This window comes from Bos indicus, chromosome 7, assembly GCF_029378745.1.
Source record: "Bos indicus isolate NIAB-ARS_2022 breed Sahiwal x Tharparkar chromosome 7, NIAB-ARS_B.indTharparkar_mat_pri_1.0, whole genome shotgun sequence".
NCBI classification, from domain to species: domain Eukaryota; kingdom Metazoa; phylum Chordata; class Mammalia; order Artiodactyla; family Bovidae; genus Bos; species Bos indicus.
Genome location: NC_091766.1, coordinates 82,962,503 through 82,978,376, shown reverse-complemented (window position 1 = coordinate 82,978,376; position 15,874 = coordinate 82,962,503). Strand labels below are relative to the sequence as shown.

The window sequence follows — 15,874 nt, the reverse complement described above, 5'->3', positions numbered from 1 at the left end:
TCCTCTGTCCATTGGATTCTCCAGGCAAGAATACTGGAGCAGGTAGCCATTCTCTTCTCCAGAGGATCTTTCCTGACCCAGGGATCAAACTTGGGTCTCCTGCATTGCAGGCAGATTCTTTATCATCTGAGCCACCAGGGAAGCCTTGGTTAACATATACATTTCCTTACCTATTGTTTGAATCCAGTGGTTTTCAAATTTTTTATGCACAAAATCTTTTATTTTTGTAAAGAAAATCTCACATGTAACCTTAAAATGTACAAGAAATAAAAGTTAAAATACTCTGAAATGCTAATGATGGGTCAGGGTTTTTCTGAGGTGATTATCAACATACTCCTACGGAGTCTTGTATTTTAAAAAGTACCGTTTTAAAAGTATTGACTTAATTTCTTAATGTTGGACATTTATGCTGTTTGCTAGGTGTGTGTTTGTTTTTGCTGTTATAAATAACATTCAGGTCTTTGTACACAGTAATGGTTGTTTCCTTAGGATAATTTCTGAAGGCTCAATTTCTAGATCAGATGATCTTCATTCATTGTCATACCAACCAGTTCTAAAGATTACCTGGTTTGAAACCAGTTAACACCAGCAGGGGTTACCTATTTCCTATTCTGTTTTTAACAGTAACTAACCCATCTGTTACTGGGCTTCCCTGCTGGCTCAGACAGTAAAGAATCAACCTGCAATGCAGGAGACCTGGGTTTGATCCCTGGGTTGGGAAGATCCCCTGCAGGAGGGCATAGCAACCCACTCCAGTATTCTTGTTTGGAGAATCTCCATGGACAGAGGAGCCTGGAGGTCTGCAATCCACAGGATCACAAAGAGTTGGACACGACTGAGTGACTAAGCACAGCACAATCCATCTGTAAAATTGGAATCAGATTCTATTTCTGACATATTTCATCATCTTCTCTTTCTCTTTTTCATGACTCCAAACAAGTTTCTATTAAGGTTAAATAAATGCTATCTTTGAAGCACCAATAATTCGTTTCTGGTAAATGATACTAGATACCTACTGGATTGGTCTTTTGCTTTCTTCGGACAATGATCTGTCAAGCAGTCAGCTTCTACATAGGAATGACCAGCCAAAGGATACACTCCCCTTTGGAGGGGAATATCTTTGTTACTTGGTGCCCAAGGACACAACATGCCATACTTTAAGTCTTATTTATTGTATCTGAGCTTTGGTTAAAATCTATTCAAAGCAAACTCAGACCTCAGTATCGAGCAGATTTTCAAATAGGAAGAGAACCTGGAGATTATCTAATCTATAGTCTTCATTTTATAGATGGTGACACCAAGGCCCACAGGGGCTTCTTCCTGTGCAAATAATGACACAGTGACAAATATGTCACAAATGATACAATGCGGCTGTCCCCAATAAGTTGATAGCCTAGCCAGAATACCAACAAACAAAGCAACAACAACTACACTGTGTGATGAATGCTATGGGAGAATAAGGCAGCACAGGTGCCTCAGAAGTATAGGTTGGGTGCCTTTTCTGAAGAAGGCAACAGTTTTACTGTACATTGAAGGAAATTAATGGGCTGGTGAGATAAAGAAATGGCAAGGGAGTAAGACCTCCCAAGACAGGGTAAGCATAAAACTTAGGAAGAACTGGGCATCATTCAGCACTCTGAAGAATAAACCTTAAAAAGTAGCTGGAGAGGAGGCCACCAGGGAGTTAAAATTTGCATGCACACAAGTTATATAAATGGGTGAAATTTCATGGGTGAGGTCTGTGATAAATTAGAGTGAATTTCCTCTCTAACAAGAAAATGTCAGTACAGCCCACTGTCATCATGTGAGGGGATAATCTTATAATTTGAAGAGAAGCCAAAGATCTCTTAATTTTTAAACCAGTGTTGGTACCAAATTTTAAAGAAAACATGGTACAAACAAGACCAAACATATATGTGAGTTGAATTTTGTTAATAGCCTGCCAGTTTACTACCTCAGGGCTCAAGAGCTAGGCCAGGGGCAGCTCATGAAAGGCTCTGTGTACTAAGCTAAGGGGTTTGGACTTTATCCTGAAAACTGTAGGGACTCATTAAAAGACTTGAAGTGATTAACATCTTAGAAGGGTCACTCTGGCAGCTGTGTGAAGTCTGGAAGGTTGCTATGTAACAAGGGCTTAAACCAAGGCAGTGACAGGGACACGGAAAGGAGGAGACAGATTTGAAAGATGTTAAACAAGGCAAATGGTTTAGTAAATTACAGTTGAAATCTGAACCTGGGTCTTCTACTTCTTGCTTGATATAATCATACCAGCATTTTAGGATACCTTTTTGAGTGGAATCTTATTTAGTTTGCAATTAATAAGGTACAGGGGAGATTCTCTGCAAACATTACCTTGAAACGCCAGAACTTTCTCCTGTAGATACTATTAGTATAGTGTAGGCAAACACTGCAGCACTAAGATAAACTGCAGGATACACAGAGAAATTGTGAGGAGACAGACGGTGGGCAAGACACATGAATAAAGCCCGGCTAAAGACATTTCACTGGCTAACAGTCCATGCCAGTTTACAACTAAACAATGGATGACGATATTATTAACTATTTGGTCAAGGAAAAGAAAGGACTATCTTATTCTATTTCTGCACCCAAAACTCTATGTCTAAAAATTACTCAATTTATGAATTTCTGGATCATCAGCATAGTGGTTAATCCTTGCATACGAAGTGCAAGTGAAGACTGAAGCTTTAATTTGGTTGGTATATTTTTTAGTTCAATGAATAACTCAGCCAGACAACACAAGCTAGTCAAATGGAAAGTGAAGTCATTAGGTGGGGTGAAGTGATGTCAAATCTCTGAGTGTTTTCTCTCTTAACCTCCTGGATGGGAACTGGACTCCGTTTGTGTGACTGACACAAGATGAACTTGTAAAAGAACATTTGTTAAATAGCTCTGTAAATAATAAAATCTATCCCTACTACCTGCTTGAGAAAAAGCTGAAAATGCTATACCTTTCTTTATTAAACAGATATTAGTTTGCAAAACTGCTGACTCATTTGATATTTGCTAAAGTTTCTATATTATACAATTACATTGGTAGTGAGAGAAAATAAACTTCCAAATTGTAATGTCTGAAGTGATGTTATATATTTGTGAGTTTGTAATAATGTAGCTAAACAGTGGTTTCTTCTGATGTTCTACTCTGTCGGCCAGGGTGTTAGTGTTCACGTCACAGAAATGGGATTGTACTTTCAACTGATGCTGTCTTATGACTATTTTTTAAACAGTAGTGTGAAGGTACTAAGAATATGCTACGTGGACTAGTCTCTGTATTCTATTGGTTGGTACAGGTTAAGTTATACCATAGGAGCAAATATCTCAATAAATCAGTGGCTTGAAAAAACAAAGCTTCAAATTCTCATTAGTGCCATATATTCATCGGGAGTAGCCAGGGGGCTTCACTCTGTACTGTCCTCATTATAGGACACTGGATGGCAGGGCAGCTACCAACAGTGCCAGTCACCATGGCAGAAGGAAAGAAAGTTCTCTGGCTCGGAAATTACACATGACACTTTTAAGCAAATCTTGCTAGTGAGAACTAGAATCACAGCCTCACTCAGTTATAGCCATGAAGTTCAATTTTACCATGTGCCCAGATGACAGAGAGCTGGAAATATTTAGTGAACATAGCTAATGACTATCACAGTTGCCCAAATAATTGGCCTATTATGGTTTCATGTATCTTTGTTTTCCCTACCTGGCTGGACTGCGAAGTTAGAATCTATGACTTTAAAGGCTCCCAACAAATTCTTTTGATCCAGTACATGAAGAGGACAGCTTGATTAAAGTGTGATTTCAATAAAGTAATTATGTCCTTTTGGAACTTTTCTCCTAATACTATATTTTAAAGTTTAGTTTTGATACAATACTAAAGTTGCCAGAAATAGATAACAAAATTGTTCAGATAAACTGACAGCCCAGAAAGTAATCATCTGGCTACTAAATCCAGATATAATCATAAACTAGATAATCAAAACTGGACTGAATTCATTTTTCCACAGATGTTACAATCTATTAAAGAATTAAGCCTGGAGCTCTGACACTACAATATCGTCTCTCTTTACCTTCACTGCATTTGCTATTTAAAGCTTCACATTAGGAACCATTCAGGCATTGTTGAAGAGAAACACTCACCCAAACTGAGTGTTCTCACTTTAAGATGACAGCCATAAATCCCAAATGTTTAGGACTCTCAAATCTTTATCTCCAGACCTCACTTCTTCCAGGAACTCTAGAATCATATATCTTGATATCTCTGCTTTGATGTCTTCTAAGTATTTTAAACATAAACTAGCCAAAACAGAACTTCATTTTTCTGCTCCACAAATCTACTGTTTTCTTAGTCTTTCTTGGGTCTGAAAACAGCACCACTCACCTAGTTTCTCAAGCTAAAAACATAGGGATCTTCCTGATTCACTTCTGCCCCTTATTCTTCTAAGTCAAAGCTAGAAGTAAGTCCTGGCAACTTTACTGCTAAAACATACCCATGGTCTAAGAACACCTTGCTCTTGCTCCCGGATAGCCCGAGCCATGATTGACTTTTGCCTGGACTACTGTAAAACCTCCTAACCAATCTGTTTTCACTAACCCCCACCTCTACATCCAGTTTCCACATAGTGGTCATAACAGTCTTTAAAACAAACATCAAACCATGACCTTTCCCTCCTTAAAATCTGCCATTTTACTCTGAATAAAACAGAAAGAATATCCACCTCAAAGCCCTGAATGACCTGACTGAATCCATTTCACTGACCACACCGTTAGAGTACACCTCACTCCATCGCTTTCCCACTGCCCGGACCCGCTTTCTATTCCTTCAGCATGCCAGGTTTGGCTCACCTTCAGGCCTTTGCATTACTTATTTTCTCCCAGTCTTTGCAGGGATGTCTGATTATCTCTTGATTATTATCTGATGTATCCTGGTTTCTTTTTTGCTTATTTCACACCAGTAGAATGTAACGTTAGCTGTTTTGTGCTGTGCCTTGTATCCTTTTTGACTAGATTGGCACCTGGCTCATGCTAGGTAGTGAGCAAATAGGTATGGAAAGGTATTTATGATTTGAGTATGTACAAAGTACATGGTATCAGCCAGCAAGATAAAAACATTATATCACGTAACACTTCTAAGTTAATCTTTGGCCACTTTACAATTACTCTGGAATTCCAATGACAAAAATTATTAGATTATAAATTATCAAACATAATAATATATAAACTAAATGTTTTCATAGTATCATTTTATCACAAGTAATTAACTTGGAAAACCATTTGCATTCAAACCTAGACAGACACTAGAAGGAGAAAATAAAATGAACAAGAACAGAGTAGCAGTAGTAATTTATATTGAGCATTTACCACATGCCTAGCACATTATATCCATCACTTTATTTATTTTAATGAGTTGTGTATTACTAACCCCATTTTAGAAATTAGAATATTGAGGCTCAGAGTGATAAAGTATCTTGCCCAAAATCAAATAGCAACTATCAGAGTTAGGATATTAATCTATCTGGAACTCTTTACTCTATGGCATGACCTTAGAAGGCAGTTATGTCGTGAGTCCTGACTGAGAAGCAGCAGCAGCTGCTACCATCATAAAATCAGTGCTCTTTCTCTCTCTCTCTCAAAGAGCTGATGGCTGGTAGGCCTTTTAATAGAGAGAGAATCATAGTCAGGTGTGGTGTCTTCAGGTAACCATCATATTTTATTATACTCATTAACTTTATATTGTATTAAATTTTACATTTATGTTCAAGTGAAACTGGTTCTCCATCTAAGAATGTGTAACTTCATTTTTAATAGGCTTATTTAATAAGCAAAGTGATTTAAAAGATAATTAACTTATAGTGAAAGAGCTACCAAGAAGTGGCAAAAGTCAATGAGGTAGGTGGTGAAACTCAGATACAACGTAAATCCAAATGGTGGCCCATGCACGACTAAACTTTAGAAAATTCAGGATCATAGTACTTATCTTTTTAAGTAGCTTTTCCAAATAAATAATGGCATTGCAGGAGTGAATAGCAAGGGAACATCCCACATTAATAAGTGTGGTGTCCCATTATTCTCTGTATGAATTGCACCACATTTGAAATATAAGAGGACTCTGGGAACACGACTTAATGGAACAGTGGCAAATTATATACATTCAGTGAAAGGCAATCCCAACCAAGAGACTGCTCATGTAAAACCATATTATTTTGGGGGAATGAAAATAACCTTTGGCTCTTCTAGTGTGCAGAGGAGAAAACTCAGAGGATGTAATGGTCTCCAAATTAAATGGAGTGATATCTTAGTTGGGGTTGGGTTTTAATGGTAGGTCTTAATGTGAAAACCAAATTATCCTGAAAAATCCTTCATAAAATATTATACTACAGCATGGTATACCAATTTTAATTAACCCAGCACCATAGGGTATTCCTCCTATTTTGATAAATGTTTTTTTTTTTGTGAAGCAGTTACCTTCTGTCTAGTAGTCAGTTTTATGAAAAAGATTTATCTTTAGGTGTGCTGCTCATATTATGGAAGGATAATGAGAAATCAGGGGATAAGAAGATATGTTTCCCACTTGACATCCACTTCTGGGCCTGATTGAGTAGAATGCCCAGAATTATTTAAATTGTGCTTTTTCCTGTCTCTTTCTTCCTCCACTTTTTATGGTGGGAGACAGGGATTAAGAGTATATGTTGAATGTGCATCAGTTATTTGCACTTAGAAGACAATTCCACTCTATATGAGTGACTTTAATGTAGACTATTTATCTGATATGAAACAGAAGGCAGAAAGTGAAAAGTGAAAAGTGAAAGTCGCTCATTCATGTCCAACTCTTTGTGACCCCATGGCCTATACAGTCCATGGAATTTTCCAGGCTGCAATGCAGGAGACCTAGCTTCAATCCCTGGGTTGGGAAGATCCCCTGCAGAAGGAAAAGGCTACCTGGCCTGGAGAATTCCATGGAATGTATAGTCCATAGGGTTGCAAAGAGTAGGACACAACTGAGCAACAGAAGGCAGAACTAGGGCTAATAGGTGGACGTGAGCATGTGAATAAACTTTCATTTAAAGCAGTAGGACTTCTGACACACAAATTATTGATATTTACGTAAAGAGTACATGGCCATATGTTTTGTGTTAGATAACATAAATTCAATTCTAATACTAACACAATAATTATCCAAAACAAGTGGTCCAAATAAAAAGAAAATAGTAGGAAGAAAAGAATTATCATCTGCTACTTTATCCACATTAGTGTTCCCTTCATTGCTTGAAATCCAATGGGAGTGTGATAAATAAATAAACTTAAGAATCTTAGACTAAACCAGTGATCTATGATATCTCCAAAATTCAGACTGAATGAGTCACTGGATTGGGTGTCTTATCATTATATATTATTTGAAATAACAGAATTATAATACTTATATAACATTTAAATAAAAGTTCAAAGGACAGTAGAAAATTAAGTAAAAGAATATAAATGCCAAAACAAGATTTTTTAAAAAGTGAAAAATTAGGAAAAAAAGGAACAAGATTTTTTCTATGTTTCAGGTGGCTTTAATAAAAAGAAAATTAGGTTCACTGAAAAGACAAGGTACAATAGTATGACTGAAACATAATCCTGGAACATGTCAGTCAGCAGTTGATTACAAAGGCTAAATAAAATCCCTTCTGTTTTCCTATATGTAGCGTGTGTACATCGTATTTTAAAAGCTGTTACGTAGACATTCAGAGAAGGCAATGGCACCCCACTCCAGTACTCTTGCCTGGAAAATCCCATGGATGGAGAAGCCTGGTAGGCAGCAGTCCATGAGATTGCTAAGAGTCGGACACGACTGAGCGACTTCACTTTGACTTTTCACTTTCATGCATTGGAGGAGGAAATGTCAACCCACTCCAGTGTTCTTGCCTGGAGAATCCCAGGGATGGGGGAGCCTGGTGGGCTGCCGTCTGTGGGGTCGCACAGAGTTGGACACGACTGAAGTGACTTAGCAGCAGCAGCAGCAGCATGTAGACATTATCTTTTTAAATATATGGCTTAGGTGCCAGCTCCTTGAGAAAAAGGAATAATATGGTGCCTGGTTCTCAGTAAGCGTGGGCCTGAATTCTGAGATTACATATATATATATATATATATATATATACACACACACACACACACACATAATATATTAGTGAACACCGCTGACCTGATAACCTTAAGATTAAAATTAGATGATTTTTTTTAAATGACAGCAAATTTAAATCATGAAAAATAATAATTAATAACATATCTCCCAAGGAGGATTTGGCAGATATTCACACGACTCTAGATAACCAGAAAAATACACTTTAAAACTTTACATATCATCATACTGAGACTCGTTCCCCTCCCATTTTTTTCTTCCCTTTTTATTCCCTCTCCTTCTTCTTCTTATGTTTGTCTTCTTCCAAAAATCTTTCCTTTTGTTTTTTAAAACTTTCTTTCCTAAACTTTCAAAAATATAAGTTATAGGACTCTGAAAAGAATAGAAATTTGTGATGAGTTCAAGATTTCTCTTTTTTGACTAAGACTTCAGCTCCACAAAAGCAGGGACTTTGTTCTGTTCACTATTAAATCACTTAAGACAGTGCCTGGCAAACATTAGGCCTTCAAATATTTGCTGAATAATTCTCAGTTAGAAAAACTGTCTCCTCCAAACAGTCTTGTTTTAAATATGGGACTTCCTGCTGGTTCACTACCTGAAATTATCATTGTTTATAAAAGTCTAACAGAAAATGGTGGAAGATATTTCTATACTGTATATACTAGAGAGTATGTGCAGAGAGTTAAAAGAAAAGTGATACGAATATGGAATTCACAGAGAACAGCATATTAGAGAGAGGGGATAAAAATGATTATAAATTGTGCAAAACAGTTAACATGTACTGAGTGCTAATATTTGTGACAGGCACAGTGCTAAGAATTCTACATCCAATATCTCAATACCTCAAAATCGAGATCGGTACTATTATTCCCCCCCCCCCTTTTTTTTTTACTGATAAGGAAACCAAAGTGTATAAAGGTTGAGTGGGATATTCACAATCTGACAGGTAGTAAGTTGTGAAGCTATAACACAGACCCAGGCAGTTGGACTTCAGAATCCATACTCTAAATCACTATAATATGGTGTTTCACTACATATAAAGTAAATTAAGATAATTGTGTCTGGTTAAGTTCTGTGCTTTTTAGAGAGAAAAACTAAGGCAAAGAAATGTTGAATAATTTCATCAAGATCATAGTTTCTACTTGACTTGGTGTCATTAACAAAAGCATAACAATATATTCTCTTACTTCCTATATTAAATAAGCAATCAACAGCCCTCTCTGGCTACTTCTCTTCTTGTCTGTTTATTTTCAGAGGAAACCTCCTTCAAAGTTTTTCCCATATTCTGCATATCTAATTCTTACCTCATGCTACTCTAGTTAGTCATCTGTCTCAAAACGCCCCTGAGGGCCTAGCAGTGTCTCTGTCATTATTGATTTCTCAGCAGCATTTGAGAGTTGACCTTTCTTTTTGAAACATATTTTTTAGCTTTTATTAAATCATAATCACCTCATTTTCCTCCTATGTGATAGTCTTTCTTCCTCAGATCTTGTTCTCTCATAGGTGATGTGTGTGGAACCTAATCTCCACTCTTGAAACAAACATTCTCGTGTTCAATCCTGGGTATCCTTTATTCACAATTTTCTCTGTTCCCATGGCTTTAAATACTAGTTACAGTCAGTCTTCATTATTCATGAGTTCTGTATTTCTAAATTCACCTACTTGCTAAAATTTATTTCCAACCTTCAAATCAATAATTAAGTGTTTTCTCAGTCATTAGCAAACGTGCATATGAACAGAGCAGTGAAAAATTTGAGTCCCTGAAGTGCATGTACCCGGCTGAGGTGCAATGAGGTTAGCATCTTCCAGTTTTACTTCTCATACTTGTAAATAATTGTCCTTTTTGCAGTGTATTTAGTGCCTTTTATTTTTTGCATTTTTTATGCTTTTTATTGATGATTTTGCTTTTCAAAGTGGCTCTCAAATATAGAACTGACTTGCTACCTAATATTTACAATCACAAGAAGGCTATGATGGTCCTTGTAGGAAAAAATGTGTTTGCTAACTTTCATTCAAGCATGAGTTACAATCCTGTTGGCCCTGAGTTCAATGTTAATGAATCAACAATATGTATCAAATATGGTGTCTTTAAACAGAAACATATTTAAAACCCGATTAAGTATTGACTGGTTGATAAAAAACGTTATGACCAGAGGCTCCAGGAATCTAACCCCATGTTTCTCCTTGGGCCAATGATAGAGTCTTTGTTAATTCCATGTTCCCAGAAACTTGACAGAACATAACTACTATGAATGAGAACTGACTGTATATGCCTATGTTCCCCAAATCTTTGTTAAACAAATGAGTGAATCATACAATTAGTTCAAGAGGTAGGGCAAGGTCATTCAGAGCATGGTAATAAGTTTCAATTTTCCAGAGTGAAGCCATTGGAATAGTTTAGGCAAAGTATAGGAAGCAGGGAGAGATGGGGAAAAGTATAAAGATAAAATTTCTGTTTTCTGAAGTTCACTATGTGGAGAATGAATTAGAAGATGGAGAAGTGAAATGGGGAGACCAAGAATGAGCAATTGCAGTATTTAGGTGAACTATGATTGTGGTTTACCCTAGCTTAGTGGCAGTAGAAGCAAGCAACAAGAGACATTTTAAATGCAGAATGTATGAGATGAGCGGCTAGACTGGATGTGGGTGTGAGGAAGAGGGAGGAGTTCAGGATGATACTTAATTTCGGCTGTCATTACTGTGTACACGGTAGGAACATTTACCAAGAATAGGAAGACTCAACCACGTGAAATCTACTTTAATATCTCTTGTATCTCATTAGAGATCTGTTTATTACTTCATTTACTTGATGATTATAGAGTACCTACTACGCACCAGGTATCATGCTAGTTGTAGAGTTTTTTGGTAACGGATGATTTGCATTAAATCCCCAACTTTGGGGATTTTTGAACTCTACATGTAATATATTTTCTCATTTGCGGTCATTTATTTGTACGTCCATCCTGGGTTAACTGGAAAAAAGGTAATAATTTTTACTTTGTGTTATTTGTATTCAATTTAGTTAGGCATTCCAAATGTACCTGAACCTCTTATGTCACATGGCTTCATTATCATGCTGGATTGTAATTACTTACTGATCCATTTCTTCAACTATATCCTATCCTCTCACAGGGGGAGTACCTGGTCTGTCTTATTTGGTGCTATAGCCCCAGCACCAGGCATAGCACTCGGCACGTAGGGGTTCTCCATTACTATACTAAGGGTGAGATAAGATACAGAGGACTGTAGCCATAACTAATGATAATCTATAATGGCAAATTTTCTTTCCTAGGCTGGGTTTTTTTCCTCCTTTAGAAATTACTCATGCATGTTCCCAACAGTTTATATGAAGACTCCAAAAGCATACTTTAGACTGAAAGACAATGTTATTATTCAGTAAGAACATGGAGAATTTCATTTGTCTTACTCCCACATATAGCAGTTAAGAACAAATGAAATATTTTCTTTAATAGTTTCTGTGCTTTATATGTGCCATTTATTGCTTAACCAAAAAGAAACCACAATAAATAAAGAAGTATTATTTTCATGGTTTCTGGATATATAAGTCTGTTTGCCTTTATATCATTATCTCATAACTTCATTAGTTTGCCAAATTCATTTGTGAATACAATTCCTATTTTATCCCCTATAGTCTGGAAATTCCTACAAAATTTATGTATTTTTGGCCCTAGGCAAAACACTTTATAAAATCAAGACTATATCCATAACAGATTGTGGCAGTGAAAAAGTTGATTTTTCTCTGTAGTCCATAAGTAGAATATATCTCCAAGTGAGAAAAATCCCATAATTTCAAACCGAAATGAAAATATATGTCCGAAAGGAATATTTCTCTGGGACTGAGGTTAACAAGAACACCAGCTACATCAAGGAAGGCTTTCAGAGGCTATATAGTACATACTCGAGAATGACAGCATTTTTCAAAATGTGATTTAGACATAGTTTACTGATTAAAATACTTTCCTATATGCTAAAAATTAAGTTAAAAACTGAATTAAAAAAGAAGTAAAATAATATAAAATTAATGTAGTGTATGTCTATATACTTGAGTGTATAAATATGCCAGCCTGACAAAAGAAACTTTTCCAGTTTTGGGAAGTCAATGCCCACGGCCACCAAGTTTTGTTTATCCAGCCTTTGTGGTAGGCTGATTTCTAAAGTAAGACAGATGACTTACTTTTATAAAGACACAATGTTTAACAAATAGCTTTCAATAGCTGATGAGGCTTCCCAGTTCTTCCCTAGTAAAAGGATAGCAACCTCAAGTGTTACTCAATCCATCCCTTTCTTTTTTTTTAATCATGCTCATACCTACAATCATTATTTTTCCTTCAGATAATTTTTCTTGGCCCACTGTGATATCCTAGCTTCACTGCCAATTTGAAAACATTCCCTCCTTCAAATGCATGGTTTCCAGAAAAAATTGCCTAAAGTGCAGTTCATTTTGTGATCCTTTAGCTCAAAATGTTTAGCAAGTCATTGTTGCATTCATAAAAGAAATTCAAGTAAATCAGCTTAGCACTGGAGTCCCAAATTCTGTCGACGTTGCTAGTTTAATCTACATTCTATGCATCTCATAATATGGTCACTGGTCCCCAATCTTCCAGACTCTTTCTCCACACATTTAAACATTCTGTTCCTGATAGAGAGGAACCCGCTTACCAAAACTGAACAAAATCATGAAATAATGCTTATGAATAGTTATATATGTTTAATTTATTTAGATTTTTTGTTTATTCATTTCTTATACCTTGTTCTCATATTTGATGTTTTTACTGTTTGCCAAGATCTCAATTACTTGTGAGTTTCTCTTTTCTTATTTTGACATGGGTAGTTTATACTTTCACACAAGCTTAGAACATGAAACAGTCTTCAATTCTATTTTGATAAAACATTTTATTTAGTTTGTGTTTTAATACAAAAGAAATATCTATTTAACATCTAGTTACATATCACAGTAGATGATTTAAGTTATATAATTTCAGTTAAAACTTAAATTTTGAATATAGTATGCCAAATAAGAAAAAATAAATATATCTCTATTTCTTTCAATATTAAAGTATAAATTATGAACAAGGAGTCATTTCCTTTGATTAATAACCCCTTTGACCAGGTATAATGAATATTTACACTTTATTCTGTGTTGATAGAGTACTTAAAATGCCTGAAACAATAACTACTGTCAAGCTAAATTTAGAAAAATTTTATGGGAGAAAGTCTTTCAAGTGATAGAAACGTAATATATATGAAATATGTGATAAAGTCCCTCTACCTAAAACACAGGATTATAACAGCTCCCTATTAAAATTTTTTTAAAAACAGAAATCCAAGTCTGTCACTAATTTGAAATCTAAATGCATGTAATAGCCTGAGGGAATTGTAGTAAGGGTTGTTTCCAGAATGAGTTATAAACATGGAAATACTTTATTTAAACATCTATGTAATCTCCATTGAAACATATTATTTTGAAATTATGTTAAAAAAGAACTTAAAATACATGTTATAAGACTAAGCTTCTCACATATTTAATAATCATGCTGTAAAAGGCCACAACACTGTGGTTGATACTGTATATATTTTTTAAATATTAATATTTTGTCCTTTCTGTGTAGTTAAAAAATGGCCATTTGGGCAACCTTTATCTTAAAGTGTAATTGCTGATTTTATTGGCAAACCTATAATAATGCATATGATCAATCTTTACTTAATTATTTTGAGTTGCAAACACAATTAATAAATCATCTTTGAAATGTACTGACCATAATCAGTATATTCTGGAACAAGTCCAGGGGGCCATTAATCAAATCACGCAGCAAGGAAAGTGAAAACCGCGGTCTGAACAGTTAGGTAAACACTCAGTGAAGCTAATAAAAACCTATCTCGTTTTAAAACCCCCACTGTATTTACTTTTGCAACTAAGATAAACATTATGATAAAATTAAAGTTGTGTAAAAAATGAGGTTTGCTAATGATGACTAAAGTAAACGTATAGCAATTGCACAAACATTTAATGTCCCTAACTTGACACTGAAGAAGTTTAAAGTTCAGTTACCGAAAATCTTCAAGAATTAGATATTTGAATCTGATGAATTATATTATCCATAAAAATTAAATACACACATGCACACACAAATCAAATATACTGAAGTTTAAACTAGAAAAAAAAGCACACAATAAATTTTTAGGTATTTTCTTAAGAATCAAGGCAGAAACATGAAAACAGGTTTTTTAAAAATTAATTAATTTATTTAATTGGAGCATAATTATTTTACATATTCTTTTTGAAAGAAAAGGCTGGTCAACCACCATATTCTAGATTGGCAGATATAAATAAATAAATTGTTAAAATGAGTAAATTTTTGAATGAGTTAGAAATTATATATATATAAAACATAAATCCTTCTTTCTACCCTTACTCCCTCTCTCCCTTCCCCCACATTTCTTTTTTTCTTCTTTCCTCCCTTCCTCTCTTCCCTCTACTCTCTTTCTGTCTTCCCATTTGCTTCTAAAACCTGGTCTTCTACTTTGGTTATTGTCCTTTAATATTATCTTATTGACTGCTAAGTGGGCAGAAAGATTTGTTGAGTTAACATATAGAAGGTTATTGGAGATCCTCATTTCCATAAGAATTATGAGGAAAGGAAACACTAAAGGTTTAAAAACTCCATAAATACAGTTTACTTTCCAGGAACAGATTTCCAAGATTTAGCCTAAAGCCTGGGGAAAACAGTGCTTTAAAAATAACAATGCATCATATTCCTAGAGCTTACTACTTAGATAGTGCTACATACATGGGATCTCATCTAACCCTCATATCCATGTTGAAAGGCAGGCAGGAGGTATTACCAAACCACTCTTTATACTCACAGATGCAGTCCTATCTCTACTGTGTACTGCAGAAATTTTGAACAAGCAGTCGAAAGTCACTGCATCTCATATTTACTGGCCTTTTAAAATCTGATCAGATCAGTTGCTCAGTCGTGTCCGACTCTGGGACCCCATGAATCGCAGCACGCCAGGCCTCCCTGTCCATCACCAACTCCCAGAGTTCACTGAGACTCATGTCCATTGAGTCAGTGATGCCATCCAGCCATCTCATCCTCTGTCATCCCTTCTCCTCTTGCCCCCAATCCCTCCCAGCATCAGAGTCTTTTCCAATAAGTCAACTCTTCACATGAGGTGGCCAAAGTACTGGAGTTTCAGCTTTAGCATCATTCCTTCCAAAGAAATCCCAGGGCTGATCTCCTTCAGAATGGACTAGTTGGATCTCCTTGCAGTCCAAGGGACTCTCAAGAGTCTTTTCCAGCACCACAGTTGCAAAGCATCAATTCTTCGGCGCTCAGCCTTCTTCACAGTCCAACTCTCACATCCATACATGACCACAGGAAAAACCATAGCCTTGACTAGACGAACCTTTGTTGGCAAAGTAATGTCTCTGCTTTTGAATATGCTATCTAGGTTGGTCATAACTTTCCTTCCCTTTTAAAATACAGGGCCCTAATTCATTGAGTTGTTGTAAGAATTAAAGAAATTAAAGGAATTTAAGTGCTTAACACAACTTTTGGCACACAGTATTCAAACTAAATATCAGTTATTATTTATCCAGTATAATAAAGTAGCTAAAAAGTATGGTCTTTGGAATAGATGATCCTACATTCAAAATCACAGATGCAGCTTTGTCTTCAGGCAAGTTATCTAATATCTCTAGGTCCAATCTTCCAT

The 15,874-nt window shown here is 35.8% G+C and overlaps 1 protein-coding gene across 4 annotated transcripts in view; it reads right to left on the bottom strand.

Annotated features, from left to right (window-relative positions):
- The window catches only part of XRCC4 (X-ray repair cross complementing 4), a 379,323-nt gene that overhangs the window by 168,433 nt on the left and 195,016 nt on the right, over positions 1–15,874 (bottom strand). The window contains exon 8 of one of the 4 annotated variants that reach the window (XM_070794005.1): positions 1–15,874. This exon is cut by the window's left edge and continues 75,087 nt beyond it. The exons of the other annotated variants lie outside the window; for them this stretch is intronic. Coding sequence (XP_070650106.1) covers positions 15,844–15,874 — 31 coding nt within the window. The 3' untranslated portion in view covers positions 1–15,843. 4 annotated transcript variants of the gene reach the window in all.